General features: G+C 64.6%; 1 protein-coding gene across 3 annotated transcripts in view; it reads left to right on the top strand.

The window, feature by feature from the left end:
* The window catches only part of SDK2 (sidekick cell adhesion molecule 2), a 51,556-nt gene extending 32,770 nt beyond the window's left edge, over positions 1 to 18,786 (top strand). The window contains exons 6-45 of one of the 3 annotated variants that reach the window (XM_087750870.1): positions 605 to 716; positions 913 to 1,103; positions 1,270 to 1,353; positions 1,425 to 1,619; positions 1,830 to 1,946; positions 2,139 to 2,306; positions 2,572 to 2,674; positions 2,930 to 3,106; positions 3,193 to 3,329; positions 3,567 to 3,714; positions 3,785 to 3,925; positions 4,019 to 4,200; positions 4,521 to 4,636; positions 5,359 to 5,554; positions 5,817 to 5,915; positions 6,095 to 6,286; positions 6,376 to 6,497; positions 6,566 to 6,675; positions 6,764 to 6,914; positions 7,049 to 7,286; positions 7,368 to 7,483; positions 7,748 to 7,937; positions 8,192 to 8,290; positions 8,624 to 8,818; positions 8,911 to 9,112; positions 9,343 to 9,446; positions 9,577 to 9,647; positions 9,793 to 9,928; positions 10,667 to 10,723; positions 10,959 to 11,060; positions 11,296 to 11,411; positions 12,142 to 12,328; positions 12,801 to 12,938; positions 13,035 to 13,196; positions 13,336 to 13,461; positions 14,310 to 14,474; positions 14,813 to 14,953; positions 15,619 to 15,757; positions 16,145 to 16,271; positions 17,373 to 18,786. In XM_087750870.1, coding sequence (XP_087606996.1) covers positions 605 to 716; positions 913 to 1,103; positions 1,270 to 1,353; positions 1,425 to 1,619; positions 1,830 to 1,946; positions 2,139 to 2,306; positions 2,572 to 2,674; positions 2,930 to 3,106; positions 3,193 to 3,329; positions 3,567 to 3,714; positions 3,785 to 3,925; positions 4,019 to 4,200; positions 4,521 to 4,636; positions 5,359 to 5,554; positions 5,817 to 5,915; positions 6,095 to 6,286; positions 6,376 to 6,497; positions 6,566 to 6,675; positions 6,764 to 6,914; positions 7,049 to 7,286; positions 7,368 to 7,483; positions 7,748 to 7,937; positions 8,192 to 8,290; positions 8,624 to 8,818; positions 8,911 to 9,112; positions 9,343 to 9,446; positions 9,577 to 9,647; positions 9,793 to 9,928; positions 10,667 to 10,723; positions 10,959 to 11,060; positions 11,296 to 11,411; positions 12,142 to 12,328; positions 12,801 to 12,938; positions 13,035 to 13,196; positions 13,336 to 13,461; positions 14,310 to 14,474; positions 14,813 to 14,953; positions 15,619 to 15,757; positions 16,145 to 16,271; positions 17,373 to 17,726 — 5,906 coding nt within the window. In that variant the 3' untranslated portion in view covers positions 17,727 to 18,786. The remainder of the gene's footprint in view (positions 1 to 604; positions 717 to 912; positions 1,104 to 1,269; positions 1,354 to 1,424; positions 1,620 to 1,829; positions 1,947 to 2,138; positions 2,307 to 2,571; positions 2,675 to 2,929; positions 3,107 to 3,192; positions 3,330 to 3,566; positions 3,715 to 3,784; positions 3,926 to 4,018; positions 4,201 to 4,520; positions 4,637 to 5,358; positions 5,555 to 5,816; positions 5,916 to 6,094; positions 6,287 to 6,375; positions 6,498 to 6,565; positions 6,676 to 6,763; positions 6,915 to 7,048; positions 7,287 to 7,367; positions 7,484 to 7,747; positions 7,938 to 8,191; positions 8,291 to 8,623; positions 8,819 to 8,910; positions 9,113 to 9,342; positions 9,447 to 9,576; positions 9,648 to 9,792; positions 9,929 to 10,666; positions 10,724 to 10,958; positions 11,061 to 11,295; positions 11,412 to 12,141; positions 12,329 to 12,800; positions 12,939 to 13,034; positions 13,197 to 13,335; positions 13,462 to 14,309; positions 14,475 to 14,812; positions 14,954 to 15,618; positions 15,758 to 16,144; positions 16,272 to 17,372) is intronic. The other 2 variants (XM_087750872.1, XM_087750871.1) reach the window with 2 other exon arrangements.
* The last annotated feature ends 1,218 nt before the right edge of the window (positions 18,787 to 20,004 follow it).

The following is a 20,004-nucleotide window of genomic DNA, read 5'->3' on the forward strand; positions in this document are numbered from 1 at the left end:
CCGAAGTGGCATCAGTCCTAATGCTCTCATCCCATCTCTTCTCCCACTGCTCCATGGAGGGGTTTGTCCCTTTCTGCGGTGGACTCTGCCTGTCCCCCGTCACCTCCTGCCCCATTAATCTGTTTTTCTGTACCTCGGCGTCCCGGTGCGCAATAAACAACCTGGAGCCCATGTTTATGGATTCAGCTATATCAGCAGCTTTCAAGCCGATCGCATTTTTACAGCGCCTACATGAGGATTTTTTATTGTTGCAATCATTTTGCTTTATATACTCCCCTTCTCCCTCCTCCCTGTCAGCCGGCGCTGCCACGCAGGCTGGGGGCCAGGCTGGTGCCATGGGGTGCCACGGGCTCCCATGGGAGGGTTTAGGGAGAGCTGTGAAGGCACCCTGATGCCAAGGTGATGGGCTGGACCTGCCCGTCCTTCCCACGGGAGAGCAGAGCCCATGGCCCTTTGGTCCCTGCCACCTTTGTCTTCTCCGTACCAGACAGAGCAGGCACGGGGCTTTGGGTGCCCCATCAGCCTCATGGGGGGCTGGGGCACCCTGGGGTGAGCAGGGGGCAGGGGGTGCTGATGGCTGTCCCTCTGGCCTCCTTCTCCCCAGACGTGGGTGGCCCGGCTGATCCCATTGCACCCACCATCATTGTCCCACCCAGGAACACCAGCGTGGTGGCTGGGACCTCAGAGGTGACCATGGAGTGCGTGGCCAATGCCAGGCGAGTAGCGGCAGGGTGGACGGGGATGGGGCATCTTCCTGTTGGCATTGCCTGGCCCCAGGGCTGGGTGCCCCCAGCTCTCCACAGGTCCCTTCCCACCAGGGCTCCTGGGTCCTGTGGCATGGAGGGAGGTGGGGATTTGGTGGGGTCCAGGGGGGCTGGAGCTGGCTCTTGACGTGCTCCTGGCCCCCCCCAGGCCGCTGATCAAGCTGCACATCATCTGGAAGAAGGACGGGGTGCCCCTCTCCAGCGGCATCAGTGACTACAGCCGCCGGCTCACCATCCTCAACCCCGCGCTGAGTGACAGCGGCTACTACGAGTGCGAGGCTGTGCTCCGCAGCAGCAGCGTGCCCGCTGTGGCCGAGGGCGCCTACCTCTCCGTCCTGGGTGAGGGCCTGGGTGCAGGCAGCGCGAACCACACGTGCAATGAGTTGAGGTGGTCTCAGCCCCAGGGCTGAGATGGGAAGCAACAGGTGGGAGTCACTGGGGGTGGTTTGGTGGTGGGTCCGGCAGACCCCGGCTCTAACGCCTGTCCCCGGGCTTCCCTTTGCAGAGCCGCCGCAGTTCGTCAAGGAGCCAGAGAGGCACATAACAGCCGAGATGGAGAAAGTGGTGGCCATCCCCTGCCAAGCCAAAGGTGAGCTGCTCCCCAGCCACCCTCCCCATGCCACCGTGGCCCCGTGCCTGACATGGCCCCGGCTCTTGCAGGTGTGCCCCGCCCCGAGATGGCCTGGTACAAGGACGCTGCCCTCATCCACCTGGAGAAGCTGTCCCGCTTCCAGCTCCTAGCAGACGGCAGCCTGCAAATCAGCGGGCTGGTCCCCGACGACACCGGGATGTTCCAGTGCTTCGCCCGCAATGCGGCTGGCGAGGTGCAGACCACCACGTACCTGGCCGTGACCAGTAGGTGCCAGCCCCCCACCCCCAGAGCCTGGGGTGCCCTGCCTGGGCAGTGGGTGGGATGTGCCTGGGACCCTCTGGCTGGGCTCCACGGGTGGCCTGGGGATGCCGGGAAACCCTGCCATGGGGATGGGACTTGCCCTGGAGCAGGCAGCTCCAGGCTGGGCACCCGGAAGGGCTTCAGGGGTGGCTGCTTGTCTCTCTGCCGCACAGGCATCGCCCCCAACATCACCAGGGGTCCCCAGGACAGCACGGTGATTGACGGCATGTCCGTAATCCTCAACTGCGAGACCTCGGGGGCTCCACGCCCGGCCATCACGTGGCAGAAAGGTACAAGGGCTGGGGGCACTGGGGTGCAGGCAAGCCTGCCCTCTAAGCCCTGTGTCTGCCCTGCCCATCCCTGCCTGCCCGCATGGCTCCAGGGCATCCTCTGTGAGCTCCGTGGCCACCAGGCTCAGTGGCCACCAGGCTGGCCGATGGCCGGGGCACTGGGAGCTGATGGGGCTCCCCTGTGTCACCCAGGGGAGCGGATCCTGGCCAGCGGCTCGGTGCAGCTCCCGCGCTTCACCCTGCTGGAGTCGGGCAGCCTGCTCGTCAGCCCCGCGCACCTCGCCGACGCTGGCACCTACACCTGCCTGGCCACCAACTCCCGCGGTGTGGATGAAGCCTCTGCCGACTTGGTCGTCTGGGGTAAGGCATGCACCAGTACAGCCGGGCTCTGCCTGCTGCCCTGCCTGTGTGCATGGTGCAGGATAGACCCTGCCCATCTCCATGGGCAGCTGGGTGCTGCCTCCCACCATACACGGTGCGGGATGGAGCTCTCTGGGAATGCCAAGGATGGGTACCGGCACGTGGCTGGTGGGTTTGGATGGGTGCAAACTTGGGCTGTCCCCTGCCGATGCCACCCCCCCCAGTCCTCTGGGCAGTGCTGGTGGCTCACCCTGTCCCCCTGCAGCAAGGACACGCATCACCGACCCGCCGCAGGACCAGAGCGTCATCAAGGGGACCAAGGCTGTCATGAGCTGTGGGGTCACCCATGACCCCAGCGTGGATGTCAGGTACATGCAACGGGACTGGGAGGGTTGGGGGGTCTGGGCACCCCCAGGCTGCCTGCCTGCCATCACTGCTGCCTGCTTGCCTGGGGAGGGAGCAGGCAGATGGTGGGTGCCGCCATCCCCAGCCCTGTGCTGGTGGTCCTGCAGTGCCACCTGGTGCCCTGCACACCGGGAGCCCACCACGCTGGTGGGACCCCTGGTCCCCTCTCCTTGTGGGGGCTGCAGGGTGCCAGGACTCCTGGGTCCCCCCCGGCACAGGTACGTCTGGGAGAAGGATGGGGTGCCGCTGAGCCTGGAGAGCGGCCCGCGGGTGCGCCTGGATGAGATGGGCACCCTCCACATCTCCCAGACCTGGTCGGGCGACATCGGCACCTACACCTGCAAGGTGGTCTCAGCTGGGGGCAACGACTCGCGCAGCGCCCACCTCCGTGTCCGGTGAGACCCCCCTCGCCCGCGCCGGCACCCTGCGCCCCAGGTTGTGCCCCCTCCCTAACTGCCCCCTCCCCAACCCCCCTGTCCAGGCAGCTCCCCCACGCCCCCGAGAGCCCCGTAGCCGCCCTCAGCCCCCTGGAGAAACGGGCCATCAACCTCACCTGGGCCAAGCCCTTCGACGGCAACAGCCCCCTGCTCCGCTACGTCGTGGAGGTCTCCGAGAACAGTAAGGGGCTGCTCCCATCTCCCCAGCGCTGCTGGCCCTGGCTAGGCTGGCACCGGGCAAAGTCCGCTTTCCGGCATCACCCTGGGGTGGTGGACAGGGGGGTGAGGAGTAGGGAAAGGGGATGCTGCGGGGAGCTTGGGGACCACGGGACTCATTAGCCAGCCTGCCACCGGGCAGAGGACCCTGGTGTCCTGCAGGTCGGGTCCTCCACCCTGCCACCCCCCTCTGCCTCCACAGACGCGCCCTGGACTGTGCTGCTGGCCAGTGTGGACCCCGAGTTGACGTCGGTGGTGGTGCGGGGCTTAGTCCCCGCTCGCTCCTACCAGTTCCGTCTCTGTGCCGTGAATGACGTGGGCAGGGGGCAGTTCAGCAAGGACACGGAGAGGTGAGCCACAGCTGGGGGTCCTGGGGGGGCTGGTGTCCCTGGGTGCTCATCCCAACCTCGTCCCCTGCAGGGTGTCGCTGCCTGAGGAGCCCCCCTCTGCGCCCCCCCAGAATGTCATCGCCAGCGGCCGCACCAACCAGTCCATCATGATCCAGTGGCAGCCTCCCCCTGAGAGCCACCAGAACGGCATCCTCAAGGGCTACATCATCCGGTAGGTGCCGGTAGGGGAGCACGAGTGCCCCATTGCTGGCATTCCAGGGTGCTGGTGGGGACACCGGCAGCTCTGACGTCCCCTGGTCCTCAGGTACTGCCTGGCTGGTCTGCCTGTGGGCTACCAGTTCAAGAACATCACCAACGCCGATGTCAACAACCTGCTTCTGGAGGACCTCATCATCTGGACCAACTACGAGATTGAGGTGGCGGCGTACAACAGCGCCGGCCTGGGGGTGTACAGCATGAAGGTGACCGAGTGGACGCTGCAGGGAGGTAGGCAGGGACAGGGGGACGGGCAGGGGCTTGGCGTTCGCCCCAGTGGTGACAGGCTGTGCCATGGGGGTGTTGGGGATGGGTGGCAGGAGGATGGGTTTGGGGGTCCCAGGGGGACTGGGACCTGCTGGGGAGGGGTGACGGGGGGCTGCAGAGCCAGGGCAGGGCTGGCCCAGCCAAAGGGTGTCTTGGGGCACCACCCTGGGTGCCCGGGGTCCTCCCCGCTGCGGGTGCCCATGCTCCCGAGGGGCTGACACCCGGCCGATGGAGGGGACCTTGCGGAGTTGGAGCTGCTGCGAGCCATCCCTTCGTCTCGGCAGTCCCCACGGTGCCCCCGGGGAACGTGCAGACCGAGGCCACCAACTCCACCACCATTCGCTTCACCTGGAACCCCCCCAGCCCCCAGTTCATCAACGGCATCAACCAGGGGTACAAGGTGAGCGGCGATTCCTGCGGGTCTCCCCGAAAATGGGGCAGCTGGGGTGGGGAAACTCCTCAGACAACCTTCACAAACTGGCTCGACTCCTTGCTGAAACCCCAGATTTTAATTGATTCTGGCCTGACTGTTAAAATAATATTTACTGAGATTTAACACTTGCATGGGCTCGGAGTCTCCCATGCTCTGTAATTAATTCCAAATTGCAATTAATTCAAATTTACGTTAATTGAATTGAATTAAAACATTAAACTTGTTTCTTAATCCACTCAAAAGAAGTTCTGGAATTTAATTGCCGCTGAATGAGATAACCAGAGCAAGTAGGATATTTAACATTCTTATTAAATGCCACTTAGTATTTTTGATTAGTATTTTTAGGGCCTAATTAGTATTTAATTAAGTTGCTATAGGCTATCTTGAACAATACCAATTAAATGCCCAAACATCCCTCCTAAACACAGGCGAATGGGTGATTACACGCCGTTATCAATGGGAGTTAATCACAAAGCGTGCGCTCTGTATCGGCTCGTATGGGTAAACACACGCTGTTAAAAGGCATCAAGTGTTCCCTGCACTGTTAATTGATATTTAATCAACTCTGAATAAATAAGAGGAGGCTGGAGGTGCCCGGAGGATGGTGTTTGTGGTACTGATGTGGTACCAATGTGCATGGTGGGGACATCGCTGCTTGGCGTTGGCATCCCAGCTCCTTCTTCCCGCAGCTCATTGCCTGGGAGCCGGAGCATGAGGAGGAGGCGACGGTGGTGACGGTGCGGCCCAACTTCCAGGACAGCGTCCACGTGGGCTACGTGGCGGGGCTGCGGAAATTCGCCGAGTACTTCACCTCGGTGCTGTGCTTCACCACGCCGGGGGACGGCCCGCGCAGCCCCCCCCAGCTGGTGCGCACCCACGAGGATGGTACGGGGAGGCTCTGCGTTCCCGCGGGACGGACCCTGCCCATGTGCGGCTCCCGGGGTGGGCGGGAGCAGCCCCGAGATGGGGGACTTGGTCCCACTGGTGCTGCTGGTGGAGACGTGGAATGAGGGTGCCACCAAGCCCCGGGAAGCCCCATCCAAGGGGAGCCCCATCCATGCTCTTTCCTTGCGGGGGTCCCGTGGGTGCCGAGGGCTCCTGCCCTTGGGTCTGTGGCTGCGTGCTGAGCCTGGGTGTCTTTGGGCAGTGCCTGGCCCTGTGGGACATCTCAGCTTCAGTGACATCCTGGACACATCCCTGAAGGTCAGCTGGCAGGAACCGCTGGAGAAGAATGGCATCCTGATGGGTAAGGGAGCACCAACGGGTACCCTGCTCCTGTGTCGGCCCCCTTCCCACCCTGCAGCATCTCCCACCCCGCAGCATCTCCCACTGGTCCCCTTCCCACTCTACAGCATCTCCCCCTGGCCCCACTCAGCTCCTCGGGGTGGGCAATGATGGGGGCTGACAGCCTGGGGCACATTTCAGGCTACCGGATCTCCTGGGAGGAGTACAACCGCACCAACACGCGGGTGACCCATTACCTGCCCAATGTCACCCTGGAGTACCGCGTCACCGGCCTCACTGCCCTCACCACCTACACCATCGAGGTGGCTGCCATGACCTCCAAGGGCCAGGGCCACGTCTCCTCCTCCACCATCTCCTCGGGGGTGCCGCCAGGTGAGCACAGCAGCGCAGGGATGCTGGCGGGCTGCGGCCAGTGCTGGGGGCGAGCAGCCGGTGCCACCCACCCTGCCCTCTCCCCGCAGAGCTCCCTGGTGCCCCCACCAACCTGGGCATCTCCAACATCGGACCCCGCTCCGTCACCCTCCAGTTTCGCCCAGGCTATGATGGCAAAACCTCCATCTCCCGCTGGCAGGTGGAGGCACAGGTATGGGGCGGCTTGGGGTAGCGGTGATGGGGTGCCGGGGGGCAGCTTACCCCACTCCCATCCCACAGGTGGGTCAGAGCGGCGAGGCTGAAGAGTGGGGGCTCATCCACCAGCTGGCTAACGAGCCCGATGCCCGCTCCATGGAGGTGCCCAACCTGAAGCCCTACACCTACTACAGGCAAGTGGCCAGAATGGTGCCACGGCATCCTCCTCGGGGGACCAGAGCCCTCTCGCCCCCCGCCATGACCCCCTGTCTCCTCTCTCAGTTTCCGCATGCGGCAGGTGAATATTGTGGGCACCAGCCCCCCCAGCCTGCCCTCCCGGAGGATCCAGACCCTGCAGGCACCCCCGGACGTGGCACCCGCCAATGTCACCCTGCGGACGGCCAGTGAGACCAGCCTGTGGCTGCGCTGGATGGTGAGGGGGGTCGGTGCCCACAGGCACGGGGCTCATGGGGGCAGACGGGAGGGTGGCGAGCTGAGGGGGGATGGAGCTGGGGTGGCTGTGGGAGCTTGGGATTGATGGTGCCCATCTCTGCCGACTGGGGTCAGCCCCTCCTGGAGCAGGAGTACAACGGCAACCCCGACTTGGTGGGCTACAAGATCCGGTACGCACGCTCAGACGGGCGAGGGCAGCCGGCGGTGCACATCATCCATGACCGTGTGGAGCGGGCGTATACCATCGAGGACTTGGAGGAGTGGACCGAGTACCGGGTGCAGGTCCAAGCCTTCAACGCCATCGGCTCGGGGCCCTGGAGCCACTCGGTGGTGGGACGCACCCGAGAGTCAGGTACCGCTGCCCGCCCCACGGCGCTGGGCGCCCATCCTGGCTGGGTCCGGCCACTGACCCTGACTCTCATCCTTCTACCAGTGCCCTCCTCCGGCCCCAGCAACGTGTCGGCGCTGGCCACCACCTCCAGCAGCATGCTGGTCCGATGGAGTGACATCCCTGAGGCAGACTGCAACGGCCTCATCCTGGGCTACAAGGTGAGCACCAACCCGAGCCCCAGTGCTGTGGCTCTGATTGCCTGCAGCCCTGCCTGTGCCCTGCCAGCCTCACCCACAGACCTGGGAAGCATGGCTTTCCCTGGGGGGAATCACCCTGCAGACTGTCAGGTCCCCGGTTGTGCCACGTCTGAGAGATGGTGCCCGTCTGTGCCAGCCCTGGCCACGCTGCTCCATCCCAGGGGGTCCAGGGGGGTCCCAGGGGCTGTGGCCCTGCTGGGCCCTGTCACAGGGGGTCTGTTGCAGGTGATGTACAAGGAGAAGGACTCAGATGCCCATGCCCAGTTCTGGCTGGCAGAGGGCAATGCCTCCCGCAGCGCCCAGCTGAGTGGGCTGGGCAAGTACACGCTGTATGAGATCCACGTGCTGGCCTTCACCAGGATCGGCGATGGCGTGCCCAGCCAGCCCCCCGTCCTTGAGCGGACTCTGGATGATGGTGGGTAACAGCATCTGGATGGGCAGAGAGACCCGAATGGGCTGGGGGGCGTCCCTTGGGTGCCTAAGACCTCCCTATCCCATCCCGTCCCTGAGGCAATTCCCAGGTGTTCCCTAAGGCAATTCCTGTCCCCCCTGACTGGGACACCCAGGGCTCTCATTCCCAGTGCATGGGGTTGAGCCCTGCTTGCACGGGGCCTGGTACTTTGCACACACTTGTGCACCCCTGGTGAACCCCATCTCTCCCCCCTCCAGTGCCTGGGCCTCCTGTGGGGATCCTCTTCCCCGAAGTCAGGACCACCTCAGTGCGGCTCGTCTGGCAGCCACCCACAGCACCCAATGGCATCATCCTGGGTAGGTGGGGAGCCATCCCGGTTGTGCTGTGCCAGGATGCTCTGCAGAGGGGTGCAGAGGTCCCGTGGGAGCAGGTATCAGCATGGGGAGGCAGAGACCAGCTCTCTGAGATCCCCCGAGCATCTCGGAGCCCCTTGCCCTTGGGGCTGGGGTCTCCCCACTGGGCAGGCTGTGCTGGGTCCCTGGCTGTGTGTGAGCTCCCCCGCGCAGGGAGCCAAAACCTCCTCGTTGCTGGCCCTGTGTGTGGGCAGGGATGGAGGAGGGAGGTGTGCACAGGGGGACCAGGATGGTGTCCCCTCCACCAGCCACACTGTGCTGCTCCCTTCCCCGCAGGGTACCAGGTCACCCACCGCCTCAACACCACCACGGCCAACGCGGCTGCTGTGGAGGTGCTGGAGCCCAGCGCCCGGCAGTACACAGCCACCGGCCTCCAGCCTGAGGCCACCTACCTCTTCTGCATCGCGGCGCAGACCCGCAAGGGCTGGGGCGAGGCGGCCGAAGCCCTTGTGGTGACCACAGAGAAGAGAGGTAACGGGGAGGGGGGACTGTCCAGCCCACGGTGGGGGGCTGTGCGTGCCCACGGTGTGCCCGCGGTGCTCCCAGCCCCTCGCCTCTCCCAGACCGCCCGCAGCCCCCCGGGAAGCCGCTGGCGCAGCAGGAGGAGGTGCGAGCCCGCAGCGTGCTGCTCTCCTGGGAGCCAGGCAGCGACGGGCTCTCCCCCGTCCGCTACTACACGGTGCAGACCCGCGAGCTGCCCGACGGTGAGTGGGCACTGCACTCTGCCTCCATCAGCCGCAATGCCACCACCTTCGTCGTGGACAGGTGAGGCACAGGCCAGCACCCTGAGCGGTGCTGTGGGGTGATGGGGAGCCAGGGAGATGATGGGCTCTGCCTTGGGCAGTTGCCCCGTCCCTCAGTTTCCCTATCCGATCAGAAGTGCTTGCATCAAGGTTGGGAAGCACCAGCCGGTGTGCCCCGTGGGAGGAAGGGAGGGTGGCTCATGTGGTCACCCGCCAGCCTCACTGTCCCTGTCGTGCTCTGCTTCCATCGAGGCTGAAGCCCTTCACCTCCTACAAGTTCCGCGTGAAGGCGACGAATGACATCGGGGACAGCGAGTACAGCGAGGAGTCAGAGTCGCTCACCACCCTGCAGGCGGGTCAGCACAGGCTGTGGCTCCGGGGGCAGGGAGAGAGCATCCCCCCCCCGCCCAGGGCATCCCCCCTGCCTGGGCACCTCCCTGTGCCCAGGACGTCTCCGGAGCCTCACTGCCCACTTCTCCTCTGCAGCCCCCGAGGAAGCCCCCACCATCCTGTCCGTCACCCCACACACCACCACGTCGGTGCTCATCCGCTGGCAGGTACTGTCCCCTCCGCCTTGCAGGGTGTTGTGGGACCAGCCACCCTCCCCTGTGGGAGTTGGCACAGAGATGTACTGGGGACAGCCATCTTGGGGTGCCAGGGAGCCCTGGATCAAAGCAGCCCCTCACTGTCCTCCCTGCGCAGCCCCCGGCCGAGGACAAGATCAACGGGATCCTGCTGGGTTTCCGCCTTCGCTACCGCGAGCTGGTGTACGACAGCCTGCGCGGCTTCACCCTGCGCGGCATCGGCAACCCTGGCGCCACGTGGGCCGAGCTCACCCGTGAGTGCTCGCGGCCCCGCTGAGCCCGGGGACGCATGGCTGGGGGGGTGACGCAGTGGTGGCCGGTGAAGGACAGGGCAGGGCAGCATCCTGTGCTCCACAGCCTCCGGGTACCAGCCTGGAGCTGTCAGGGTCGGGTTGTGCCCCACAGTGCTGTCACTGGCCACCTCGAGCCACCAGGTCCGCCGTCCCTAACACACTTGTCTGCAATGTTGCTCGTTCGGTCCCGCTGTGCTCAGCCCCCCGTGTCCCTGTAGTGCAGGTGTCCGTGTGTCTGCACCTAATGGGTGTCTGCACCTAACATGGGTGTCTGCACCTAACATGAGTGTCTGCGTGACGTCTCGCTGTGTGTGTGTCTGGGTGTGCTGCCATCCTCAGACCCCCAAGGGAATGGGGTCACATCCACTCTGGGGGCAGCCGGGACACAAGTGACACGGGTAGGAGCCCAAGACCAGACCTTGCCCCATCCACCGCTCTCAGCCGCGGTCAGACCCCTGTGGAGACCCCGGTGCCCAGACCCTGCTTGTGCCACTCAGGGGATGGGTCTGGAGGATGGAAAGGCTCCTTGGTGCTGTGACAGCCCCGTTGGCACCTGGGGGTGACAGGGCCCTTGCAGGGGACTCCTGGGCTGCCCTGGGGTGGGTAGCTGTGCTGGGGTGGGTGCTCACAGGCGGGAGCCCACCTGTGCCACGTGCGCGACTAACCGGCTGCCTGCTCTCCCTGCCCTGTGCCGCCCAGCCGTCTATGCCGTGCACAACCTCAGCGAGGTCTCCCTCACCCAGTACGAGCTGGACAGTAAGTCACCGCTCCCCCTGCCCCTCCCTGTGTGCATCCTCCCCACTGCCACCCCCCTGTCTGTCCCTCCTCTCTGCCTGCCTGTGCCATGGGGTGAACCCCGTGTCCTGTGCCCAGGGACTCCTCTGCCTGTCTGCTCCTGTTGCTCCTTGGGAAGCCCCGCAGCGAGGGGGGCTCTACTGGGTCCCCTGGGGGTAGCAGGACCCCCACACCGCTTTCCCCTTTCCCCCCGCAGACCTGAGCAAGCACCGGCGCTACGAGATCCGCATGAGCGTGTACAACGCCGTGGGCGAGGGCCCCCCCAGCCCCCCGCAGGAGGTCTTCGTGGGCGAAGCGGGTGAGTCTGCTGGCACAGCCCTGCCTTGCGAGGCGCTGGGAGCTGCGGGGAGGGGGCTCCGCTGCCCTGGTACCTCATGCTCCTACGTGCCATGGCGCAGCAGCCCCATGGCCCCCGTCCCATCGGCACACCTCTGATGTGCCGAGACAAGGCAGCGCATCCCCCTGCATCGAGGGGGGCTTTCCTCCACCCTGGTCGTGGCTGGGCTGTGACACTGTCCCCTCCTTCGGCACAGTGCCCACCGGCGCGCCACAGAACGTGGCGGTGCAGGCAGCCACGGCCACCCAGCTGGATGTCACCTGGGAACCGCCACCCGCTGAGAGCCAGAACGGGGACATCCAGGGCTACAAGGTACCGCACCTCGTGTCACCTGGGAGCTGGCACCAAGCCGGGGCTCAGGGACACTGGGTGCCCTGGGAAGGTCCTGGCTTCCTGAGGGTGCATGGGGTGCCCTGGGGAGATGCTGGGTGTCATTGGGGGGTGCTGAGCTTCCCTGGGAGATGCTATGAGTGCTGTTGAGTGCCTGGGAGATGCTGGGTGCCCTGGGAGATGCTATGCATGCCGTTGGGGAAGGGATTCTGGGGAGATGCCGGGTGTCCCGGGGAGAAGCCGGGTGTCCCATCCCGGTGCTGAGCGGCCGCGGGGCGGCAGGTGGCGTCGTCGGCCCTCGGATGCAGCCGGGATGCAGCCGGGATGCAGCCGGGATGCAGCCGGGCTGCCCAGCCCCATGCTCTAGGCACCTCCTTGGCCACATCCATTGCCGTTCCTCCCGCTCATCCCAGTCCTTTAAGGTTTAGACACAGCTCAAAGGTGATCTCAGCGTATTTGCAGCACAGCGGTGCTGGTCCTTGCGCCAGCTGCAAGCAGGGGTCACGTCTGATGCCCAGCACAGCCTGGAGCCATCCTGGAGGAGAGGCTGTTCCCTTCCCTCCGGCATGCTCAGAGCCCCCAGCCACTCTGGGACGGGGGCTTAGTAGCCCAGGCAGGGCTGCACGGGGTGTTTGGGCACAGCAAAGAGCCTGGGGCAGGGGTGGCATGGGCTGGATCCGTGCATCACCCATGCCCCCTCCTCCTCCTGCAGATCCACTTCTGGGAGGCACAGCGCCAGAACGAGAGCGTGCGGGTGAAGACACTCTTCCTGCCCGAGAACGGGGTGAAGCTGAAGAACCTGACGGGGTACACCTCGTACTGGGTCAGTGTCGCCGCCTTCAACGCTGCAGGAGATGGACCGCACAGCACCCCTGTCAAGGGGCGGACGCAGCAGGCAGGTGGGGCCTGTGGCACGGCTCCCTGCAGCCCTTCGCTCAGCGCGGTTGCATCCGCACCATCCTGGCCCTGGGCTCCATGGGGAGGTGTCTCTGTGGGTCCAGTGATGTCCGGCTGATGCCCCTTCGTCCCAGCTGCACCCTGGCTCCTGCTCCTGCAATTGCGAGCAGAGACCAGCCCTGGGCTCACCCCAGAGGGTTTTTGGGTTGGGGGCACATTGTCGCTGAGACTTAAGAAAAATGAAGGTCTCGGGGAGAGACACAAGGAGAAGGAGACTTATTCCCCCAGCCACATGCGGTGGCCTGGCAGGGTCTTTGCTGCAGTGGGGATGCAGGCACAGGGGGTGGCACCGGGGTGGTGTGAGATGGTGATGGCGGCTGCCCCAGCCCCGTTAGGGTGGAGAGGGGCTGGCTTGGTGCTGGGGGTGTCCCCTGGGAGCTCTGAGCTGGTCCTGGCCACCCTGCTCCCTCGCAGCCCCCAGCGCCCCTGGCTCCATCCGATTCAGCGAGCTGACCACCACGTCGGTGAACGTGTCCTGGGAGCCACCACCACTGCCCAATGGCATCCTTGAGGGCTACAGGCTGGTCTACGAGCCCTGCATGCCTGTGGACGGTGAGGGCACAGGGGGAGCATTGGGGGGAGGCTGGGGACACTGGGGGGAGCTGGGAGGGCTCTGGGGAAGACCCGGCTCAGCCTCCGTCCCCACAGGCGTCAGTAAGATCGTGACAGTGGATGTGAAGGGGAACAGCCCGCTGTGGATGAAGGTAAAGGACCTGGCCGAGGGCGTGACGTACCGGTTCCGGATCCGGGCCAAAACCTTTGCCTATGGGCCGGACGTTGAGGCGAACATCACCACGGGGCCTGGGGAAGGTACGGGGGGACATGCGGGATGTTGTGCTGGGCTGAGGGAGGAGATGTGGTGGGGACAGTTCCACTGGTCCCACCGGGGCTGGCATGGCTGCATGCCAGTTCGTACCCCCATGCCTCCAGCTCTGCTCTGGGTCCCCAGGTGCCCCTGGTCCCCCCGGTGAGCCCTTCATCTCCCGCTACGGCTCAGCTATCACCATCCACTGGTCGAGTGGGGACCCTGGCCAAGGGCCCATCACCAGATATGTCATCGAAGCCCGTCCTTCAGGTACTGCAGGTCCTCTCTGCTTTCCATCCCCACCTTCGTACTGGTGGTGCCATGGGTTCAGGAGAAAGGGAAACTGAGGCAGGGAGTGCTGACCTCTCTCAGGCCACCCGACAGGCTGGGCTGGGGCTTAGGACCCGGGTGTCTGGGGTGTCGGCCACGTGCGGGTCCGTGAGGACCGTGCTGCCGAGCGGGTCCTGGCTGGGGCTGATGGAAAGGTGGTTGGCGAGCCACGGAGCAGCACGCATCAGTGCTGCTGCTGTTGTGGGCATGGAGGTCCTGACGCTCCACCAGCCGGGCAAGGGGGTTCTGAGAGGTACCAAGGCTATCCTAAAACAGGAGGACCTTGCTCCTGTGCAGGCAGGGGCAGGCAGGGCTGGCAGCCAGGACACGGCACCATCCCCACAGCAGGGAGCAGGCAGGCATGGCCACGCTCTCTCCTGCAGCCCCGAGTTAATGACTTCTCCCTGCTGCAGAGACCGCAGCTCAGACGACCTGATCGATCACTGGCGGGGGTCGGTACCACTCCCTGCATGGTGGGGCAGCACCCGGGAGGGAAACCACCTCGCTCTCGTGAGCCCGTGGGGCTGCTGGGGGTGCTCTGGGGCTGCGGTGGCAGCGGGTCCCCAGGGAGCTGCTTTGCCCTTGGCTGGGGCAGGCGATCGATCAGCTGCGCGCATCACTACGGCTTTTTAATGATGCTGCAGCAAGCAAGCTCGGTGCCTGCTGGGGCCTGGAGGGCTGCACAGATGGCGGAGGGCACACGCTCCTGGATGGAGGGAGATCAGCCGCTCATCCTGGGGAGATCCGCAGAGCCGGTCCCCCCCTCCCAGGCCCCTTCTCTCTTCTAGACGAGGGGCTCTGGGACATCCTCATCAAAGACATCCCCAAGGAGGTGACCTCCTACACCTTCAGCATGGACATCCTCAAGCAGGGGGTCAGCTACGACTTCCGTGTCATCGCCGTGAACGACTACGGCTACGGGACCCCCAGCACGCCTTCCCCCTCCGTGTCAGGTAGCCAGTGGGGGCAGCATGCGGGCATCCCTGGGGGGATGCTGTCACCCCTGTGTCAGGGAGAGTCCCAGTGTTGCTCTGCTCCCATGGCCGATGCCAAAACCCATCTCCCTGACCCTGCCTGGCTCCTACAGAGCCCCAAATCCTGCTGCCAGCAGCATCTGCCAGCACTCCTCTTGCAAGACCTCCTGTTATTCCCCTTTAACCCACTCCTTCATGTGGATCCAGGTCTCACAAAGTTCCCCAAGGCGGCCTCATGCCCTGCAGCAGGGTCTCCCCATCCATACTGGTTTGCCCCCCATGCCCGTTCCCCTCTGATCCTCCCTGCTGTGCCCCAGCCCAGAAAGCCAACCCGTTCTATGAGGAGTGGTGGTTCCTGGTGGTCATCGCCCTGGTAGGGCTCATCTTCATCCTCCTGCTCGTCTTCGTGCTCATCATCCGTGGGCAGAGCAAGAAGTACGCCAAGAAGTCAGACTCAGGTGAGCACCAAGGGTGTGGTGGGGGGTGATGGGGTTCGGGGTGGCAGCCGGGGGGTGCAGAGCCTTGGCCCCATAGGAGCCTCTCCAGGGCCTCCCTGCCTGCTTTTGGGGTCTAAGCGGGGTGGTGGGAGCCTGCCTGCCTGCCTGCCTGAGGGCATGGCTCCTCCAGAGACCCAGTGACATCCAATAAAGGTGCTGTGGGCTTCCCGGAGAGTGCTGGGAGCTAAAGATTAAATAAGCGACTTGTCCTGCTGTCAGCTGTGGAGGCAGGACAGCCTGGGGGCTCGGCAGAGGTCATTGGGATTAGTCAAACACAGCTCTGTTTTCTTAGCTGTATCAAGGGCTCAAATTGTGGGGAAAATCCAGACCTCCTCGCTAAGAAAACAGAGCCGCTGAGCCGGGAGCCAGAGGCGATGGGGCAGGTCAGGGTGCGAGCCAAGGCAGGCAAGCTCGGCACGGCTGGCGGTGCTGGGCATGGGGCTGATGCATGGCTGCTGCCCCGGGACTGGCTCCTCGCAGGCATCCCCAGGCTTTGGTCTCTCCAACGCCAGAGCCGGCACAGCCCTCCCTGGGCCATTCCCCAGCCCCCCTGTGCAGGGTCCGGGCCCCACCACGCTGTGCTCCCTGGGGAGGGTCTGGGGGAGGCTAAGCATCCCGTCCCACAGGGAACGGCTCGAAGGCGACTGCCCTGAGCCACGGCGAGATGGTGAGCCTGGATGAGGGCAGCTTCCCCGCACTGGAGCTCAACAACCGGCGCCTCTCTGTCAAGAACTCCTTCTGCCGGAAGAACGGCATCTATACCCGGTAGGGATGCCTTGCCGCAGCCCCCTCCCCGGGCAGGGGGAAGTTTTTCAGATGTCGTGCCCATCCCTCCATCGTGCGCTTGCTGTAGGATGGGCATGGGGCTGGGGAGAGCTGGCACCTCGGGGGGGTGACCCTGTTCTGCCTGATGTCCCCCCCGCCATGAGCTGCAGCCACTGCCTCCCCCCACCAGCCCTGATGTGCCAGGATGCTGAACAGCCTGAAACGCTGGGAATCCCTGAAAGCCTATGGACCATGGGCAGGATCCTTGGGGGAAGCTCGCACAGCTTAGGGGTGGTCCCTGAGCCTGCCCTGGGGGTTGGCTGGGCTCATCCCTGCATGACACGGCCCCAAGGGGGGACCCGTGCTGAGCACCCGCCTCTCCCCGAGGTCCCCACCACGGCCCAGCCCCGGCAGCCTCCACTACTCGGACGAGGACGTGACCAAGTACAACGACCTGATCCCCGCCGAGAGCAGCAGCCTGACGGAGAAGCCCTCCGAGGTCTCCGACTCTCAGGTGACGGCCCGGGGCTGCCCGTGGGGATGGGGACCCGGGGCAGGGGGATGCAGGGGCAGGATGGACGGTGCTGGGAGCCCTCCCTGGGCATCAGCCCTGCTCTCTACCCACCAAGATGCAGGTCCTGGTGCACATTTGGGAAAAGCAATGCTGGTCCTGCTCCCCTGCCCCATCCCGCTTTTTAGGCAGCGGCATCCCCCATGGCTTCATGGCACAGAGCCAGCATGAAGCTGGCACAGCCCCCGGCCCGTGTGCTGGGGATGTGGCACCACGGGGGGCCCCCAGGGCTGCTGGGGACAGGGGATGGGAGGGCAGCGGGGTTGGGGACTGTCCCACTGCCCGGTCGCTGGTGGCAACGGCTGTGGCTCTGCCAACCGCACAAAATGGCACCTTTGTCTCCTCCCAGAGAAACAGGCAGCTGTGGCTGGGCAGGAGGGCAGCCGCGGGCAGCTCCCCAGGCAGGCAGCCTCCGGGGAGGCCACAGGAGCATTGCCCCTGGGATGAATGCTGGGCGGCATCTGAAAAGATGAAGCTGAAGCCCAGGGAAGGTCCTGGGGGTCCCCATGGCTGTCCACGAGCGGGAGAGGGACCAGCCCTGGGGGGCCCCCCGCCCGCTGCCTGCACCGGCTGTTTCTTTTGCCTCAGTGAGGCGGATGCCGTCTCCACTCCCTCTTGCCGGAGCGGGGCTCAAGTGGCTTTTGAGGAGCTGTGAAGAGCAGCAGGAGCTGGCGCAGAGCAGCTTCCCCACCGCCCTCAATGGGCCCTTTGTGCACGGCGAGGGGAAGCTGAATCCAATTACCACCAGCGGGGAGGCAGAGCTGCCAGCACCCACCTCCCAAAAACACCCTCCCCATCAGCCCCGGGGGCATCTTGGCCTCGGGGACCCCCCTGCAGGGCCCCAGGACCCTGCAACCCTTTTGTACAAGGTTTTCTTTTGCTTTAGCAAGAGGCAGAAACACCCCAGCAGTGCTGCATCCCAAAAATCTTTTGGGATGTGCTCGCCAGCATCCCCAAAAAATCACTGGGAAAGCTCACCCTATTTTTGGAGCTGGGGGGGTGATGCCCCCCACTCCATGCTCACCCCCCCATCTTGTTCTTTAGGGCAGTGACAGCGAGTACGAGGTGGACCCCGGCCACCAGAAAGCCCACTCCTTCGTCAACCACTACATCAGCGACCCCACCTACTACAACTCATGGCGGCGGCAGCAGAAGGGCATCTCGCGGGCGCAGGCGTACAGCTACACCGAGAGCGACTCGGGGGAGCCCGACCACGTGCCCCTCTCCAACAGCACCTCCACGCAGCAGGGCAGCCTCTTTCGCCCCAAAGCCAGCAGGACTCCCACCCCCCAGACCCCTGGCAATCCCCCCAGCCAGCCCGGTACCCTCTACCGCCCACCCAGCAGCCTGGCCCCTGGCTCCAGAGCCCCCATCGCTGGATTTTCTTCTTTCGTTTGATATTTAAACAGAAGCTAAAACAAACAGGAGAAAAAAAAATATAAAAAAAAGAAAAAAAAAGAAAAGCCCCAAGAAGTTAAGAAAAAAGAAAAAAGCGGCAAGGGGGAGAAGAGGAGGAAGAAGCAGAGAGGCCGAAGGGCCCCGGGGATGGCAGCAGTGCCATGGAGGGAGTGGCCCCAGGCTTAGCCTCGGTGCCGCAAGGGGTGTTTCGCTTTCTCGGCAGCGCTGGAGCAGAACGCCGAGCGCCTTCCCTGGGGCTGGGGAGCAAAACCCAGCTCCTCTTTTTGGCCAAAGCTTTCTGCATTATGGACTCCTTGGCCGCGGTGGGGCGGGAGGGCTTGGAGCACCAGCAGGATTGCTCCGGACTTTGCCCTTGGCACCTTCTGCAGCTGCCCCGGGCTGCTGCCGGCCTCGCCGCGGTCTCATGGGTGCTGCTGGGCTGGGTGCAGGGGCTCTCGCCGTGCCAAACTCCGGCCCCTCCACCAGCCTCTGCTTGTGGCTCCCCTGGGACACAGGGACAAACGGTGACAGAGAGACCGCCGACTGCAGGGAAAGAGGGGCTCTGCTGATGTAAACCCTCTGGATGTGAAACCCCAAACCTGGACCCCCCCAGCCCTTGGGAGAAGGGGGCAGCCACCGTGCCAGGAACCCAGGGGGCAATTAATTTCTCCCCCCATTTGCCTCCCCCAGGAGAACCCAGGACTCAAACCCCAGGACAGCCCCACTGGGGTGCAAGCGGTGCTGATGTCCCCCCTGATTTTTGCACCCCGGGGTTGCGCAGGGGCTCTGGCGAGGGCTCAGCCAGGGCGATGCGGTGACCATAGCCACCCCTCTGCATTTCTGGTGGTTTGGGGTTTTTTTTTAATGGGGTTTTTGCAGAGGTCTGGGAGCACGAGGGATGTGTGGGGGCAGCAATGCCCAGGGTGGCTCTGAGGCCGTTTTGGTGGTCTCTGCATAGCAAAACCCTTGCAGTGCCTACCGGTGAGCCAGGCACCAGCCCAGCAGCGCCGCGGCACCCGGGCTGAGCCGAGGGAGATGCCAATAAACAGCCTGAGGATCAGCCTGTCTCGCCTCTCTGTCACCCTGCTGCGGCAGAGAAGGGGCTCTCAGGATGTGCCCGTCTGTCCTGCTGCCCCAGCTGGGCCCTACAGCACCGGGGAAGGAGCGGGGCAGAGGGTGCCAGAGGCTGTGGTGCTGGGATAGGGCCCAGAACAGTGGTGAGAGTCGTGCTGGCCGTATCCCCATGTGTTTCCATCCCCGAGCAGTGGGGTCTGTGGTTGGAGAGAAAGGGGACCCAGTGGTGGGATAGGGGAGGAGGGAGGTGACCCCACTGCACCACGTGCTTTTGGCATCGCCGGCACTGGGGATTTCTCCTGGGGCAGTTTGCAGCCGCCCTCGCTGCCTGCTCTGCCCTACAGGCCGGGCAAGAAAATCCGGGTGACGCGCTTGGGTTTCATCGCCTGTCACCCCTCCGGCTGCAAAGAGCGTGGGTCTGGAGCCGAGGGCTGGGGAAGGCTCAGCCTGCCGACAGCGCCAGCAAAGCACCTGCACCTGCTTCCTTGGCCGGGGGCTGTTCTCTCGCCTGGGGCTACCAGAACTGGGGGCTCTGGGGTCTGCACAGCTCCTTGCCGGCAGGGCAGGGACTCGGAGCCCCTTGCAGGCACATGCCCAGCCCCTCACCCCGGCATGAGCAAGGGTCTGGGGCTGCCAGAGGAAGCATTTTGCAGGCACTGCCTTTGGGGACCACTTGGAACTGGGGGTGCGTGACCCAGTGCTGCACACACCCCCCTTCGCCCAGCCCCTGGGCTGGGGAGAAACCAGGGATGCTGTGGTGGCATCGCTTCTGACCCACAGCCACCAGCAGAAGCGCCGTCCCTGCCTCGGCGTATCGCTGTGGCCCCGGAGCCGGCAGGGAGCAGAGGGCGTTTCTGGCAGGTGACTCATCTGACCTATTTGGGAGCTGGTGCCGAAGGGAGCACAGCACCCAGGGGTGCCCATCCCCTCCCTGGGCAGCGAAGGGAGCCCCGATGCTCTGCTCTAGTGGAGGCATTTGCACAGGAGCAGAGCGGGGGGGGTCCTGCGTTTGGCTGGACAAATCCTGCGCCTTGTTTGCAGCCCGGCTCCAGCCCCAGGCATCCCGGCTTCAGCCCCAGGCATCCCGGCTTGTGCAAGAGAGACTTTCCTCCCACTGGGGCTGGGACGCCGAGCCACCAGAGACACAGGGCAGAGCAGGTCTGGGAAGTGGAGCAACACAGGCGAGCTCCCCGTGCAAAGGACG

This window comes from Nipponia nippon, unplaced genomic scaffold, assembly GCF_047370975.1.
Source record: "Nipponia nippon isolate SJK-2023a ecotype South Korea unplaced genomic scaffold, ASM4737097v1 scaffold_14, whole genome shotgun sequence".
Lineage (NCBI taxonomy): Eukaryota > Metazoa > Chordata > Aves > Pelecaniformes > Threskiornithidae > Nipponia > Nipponia nippon.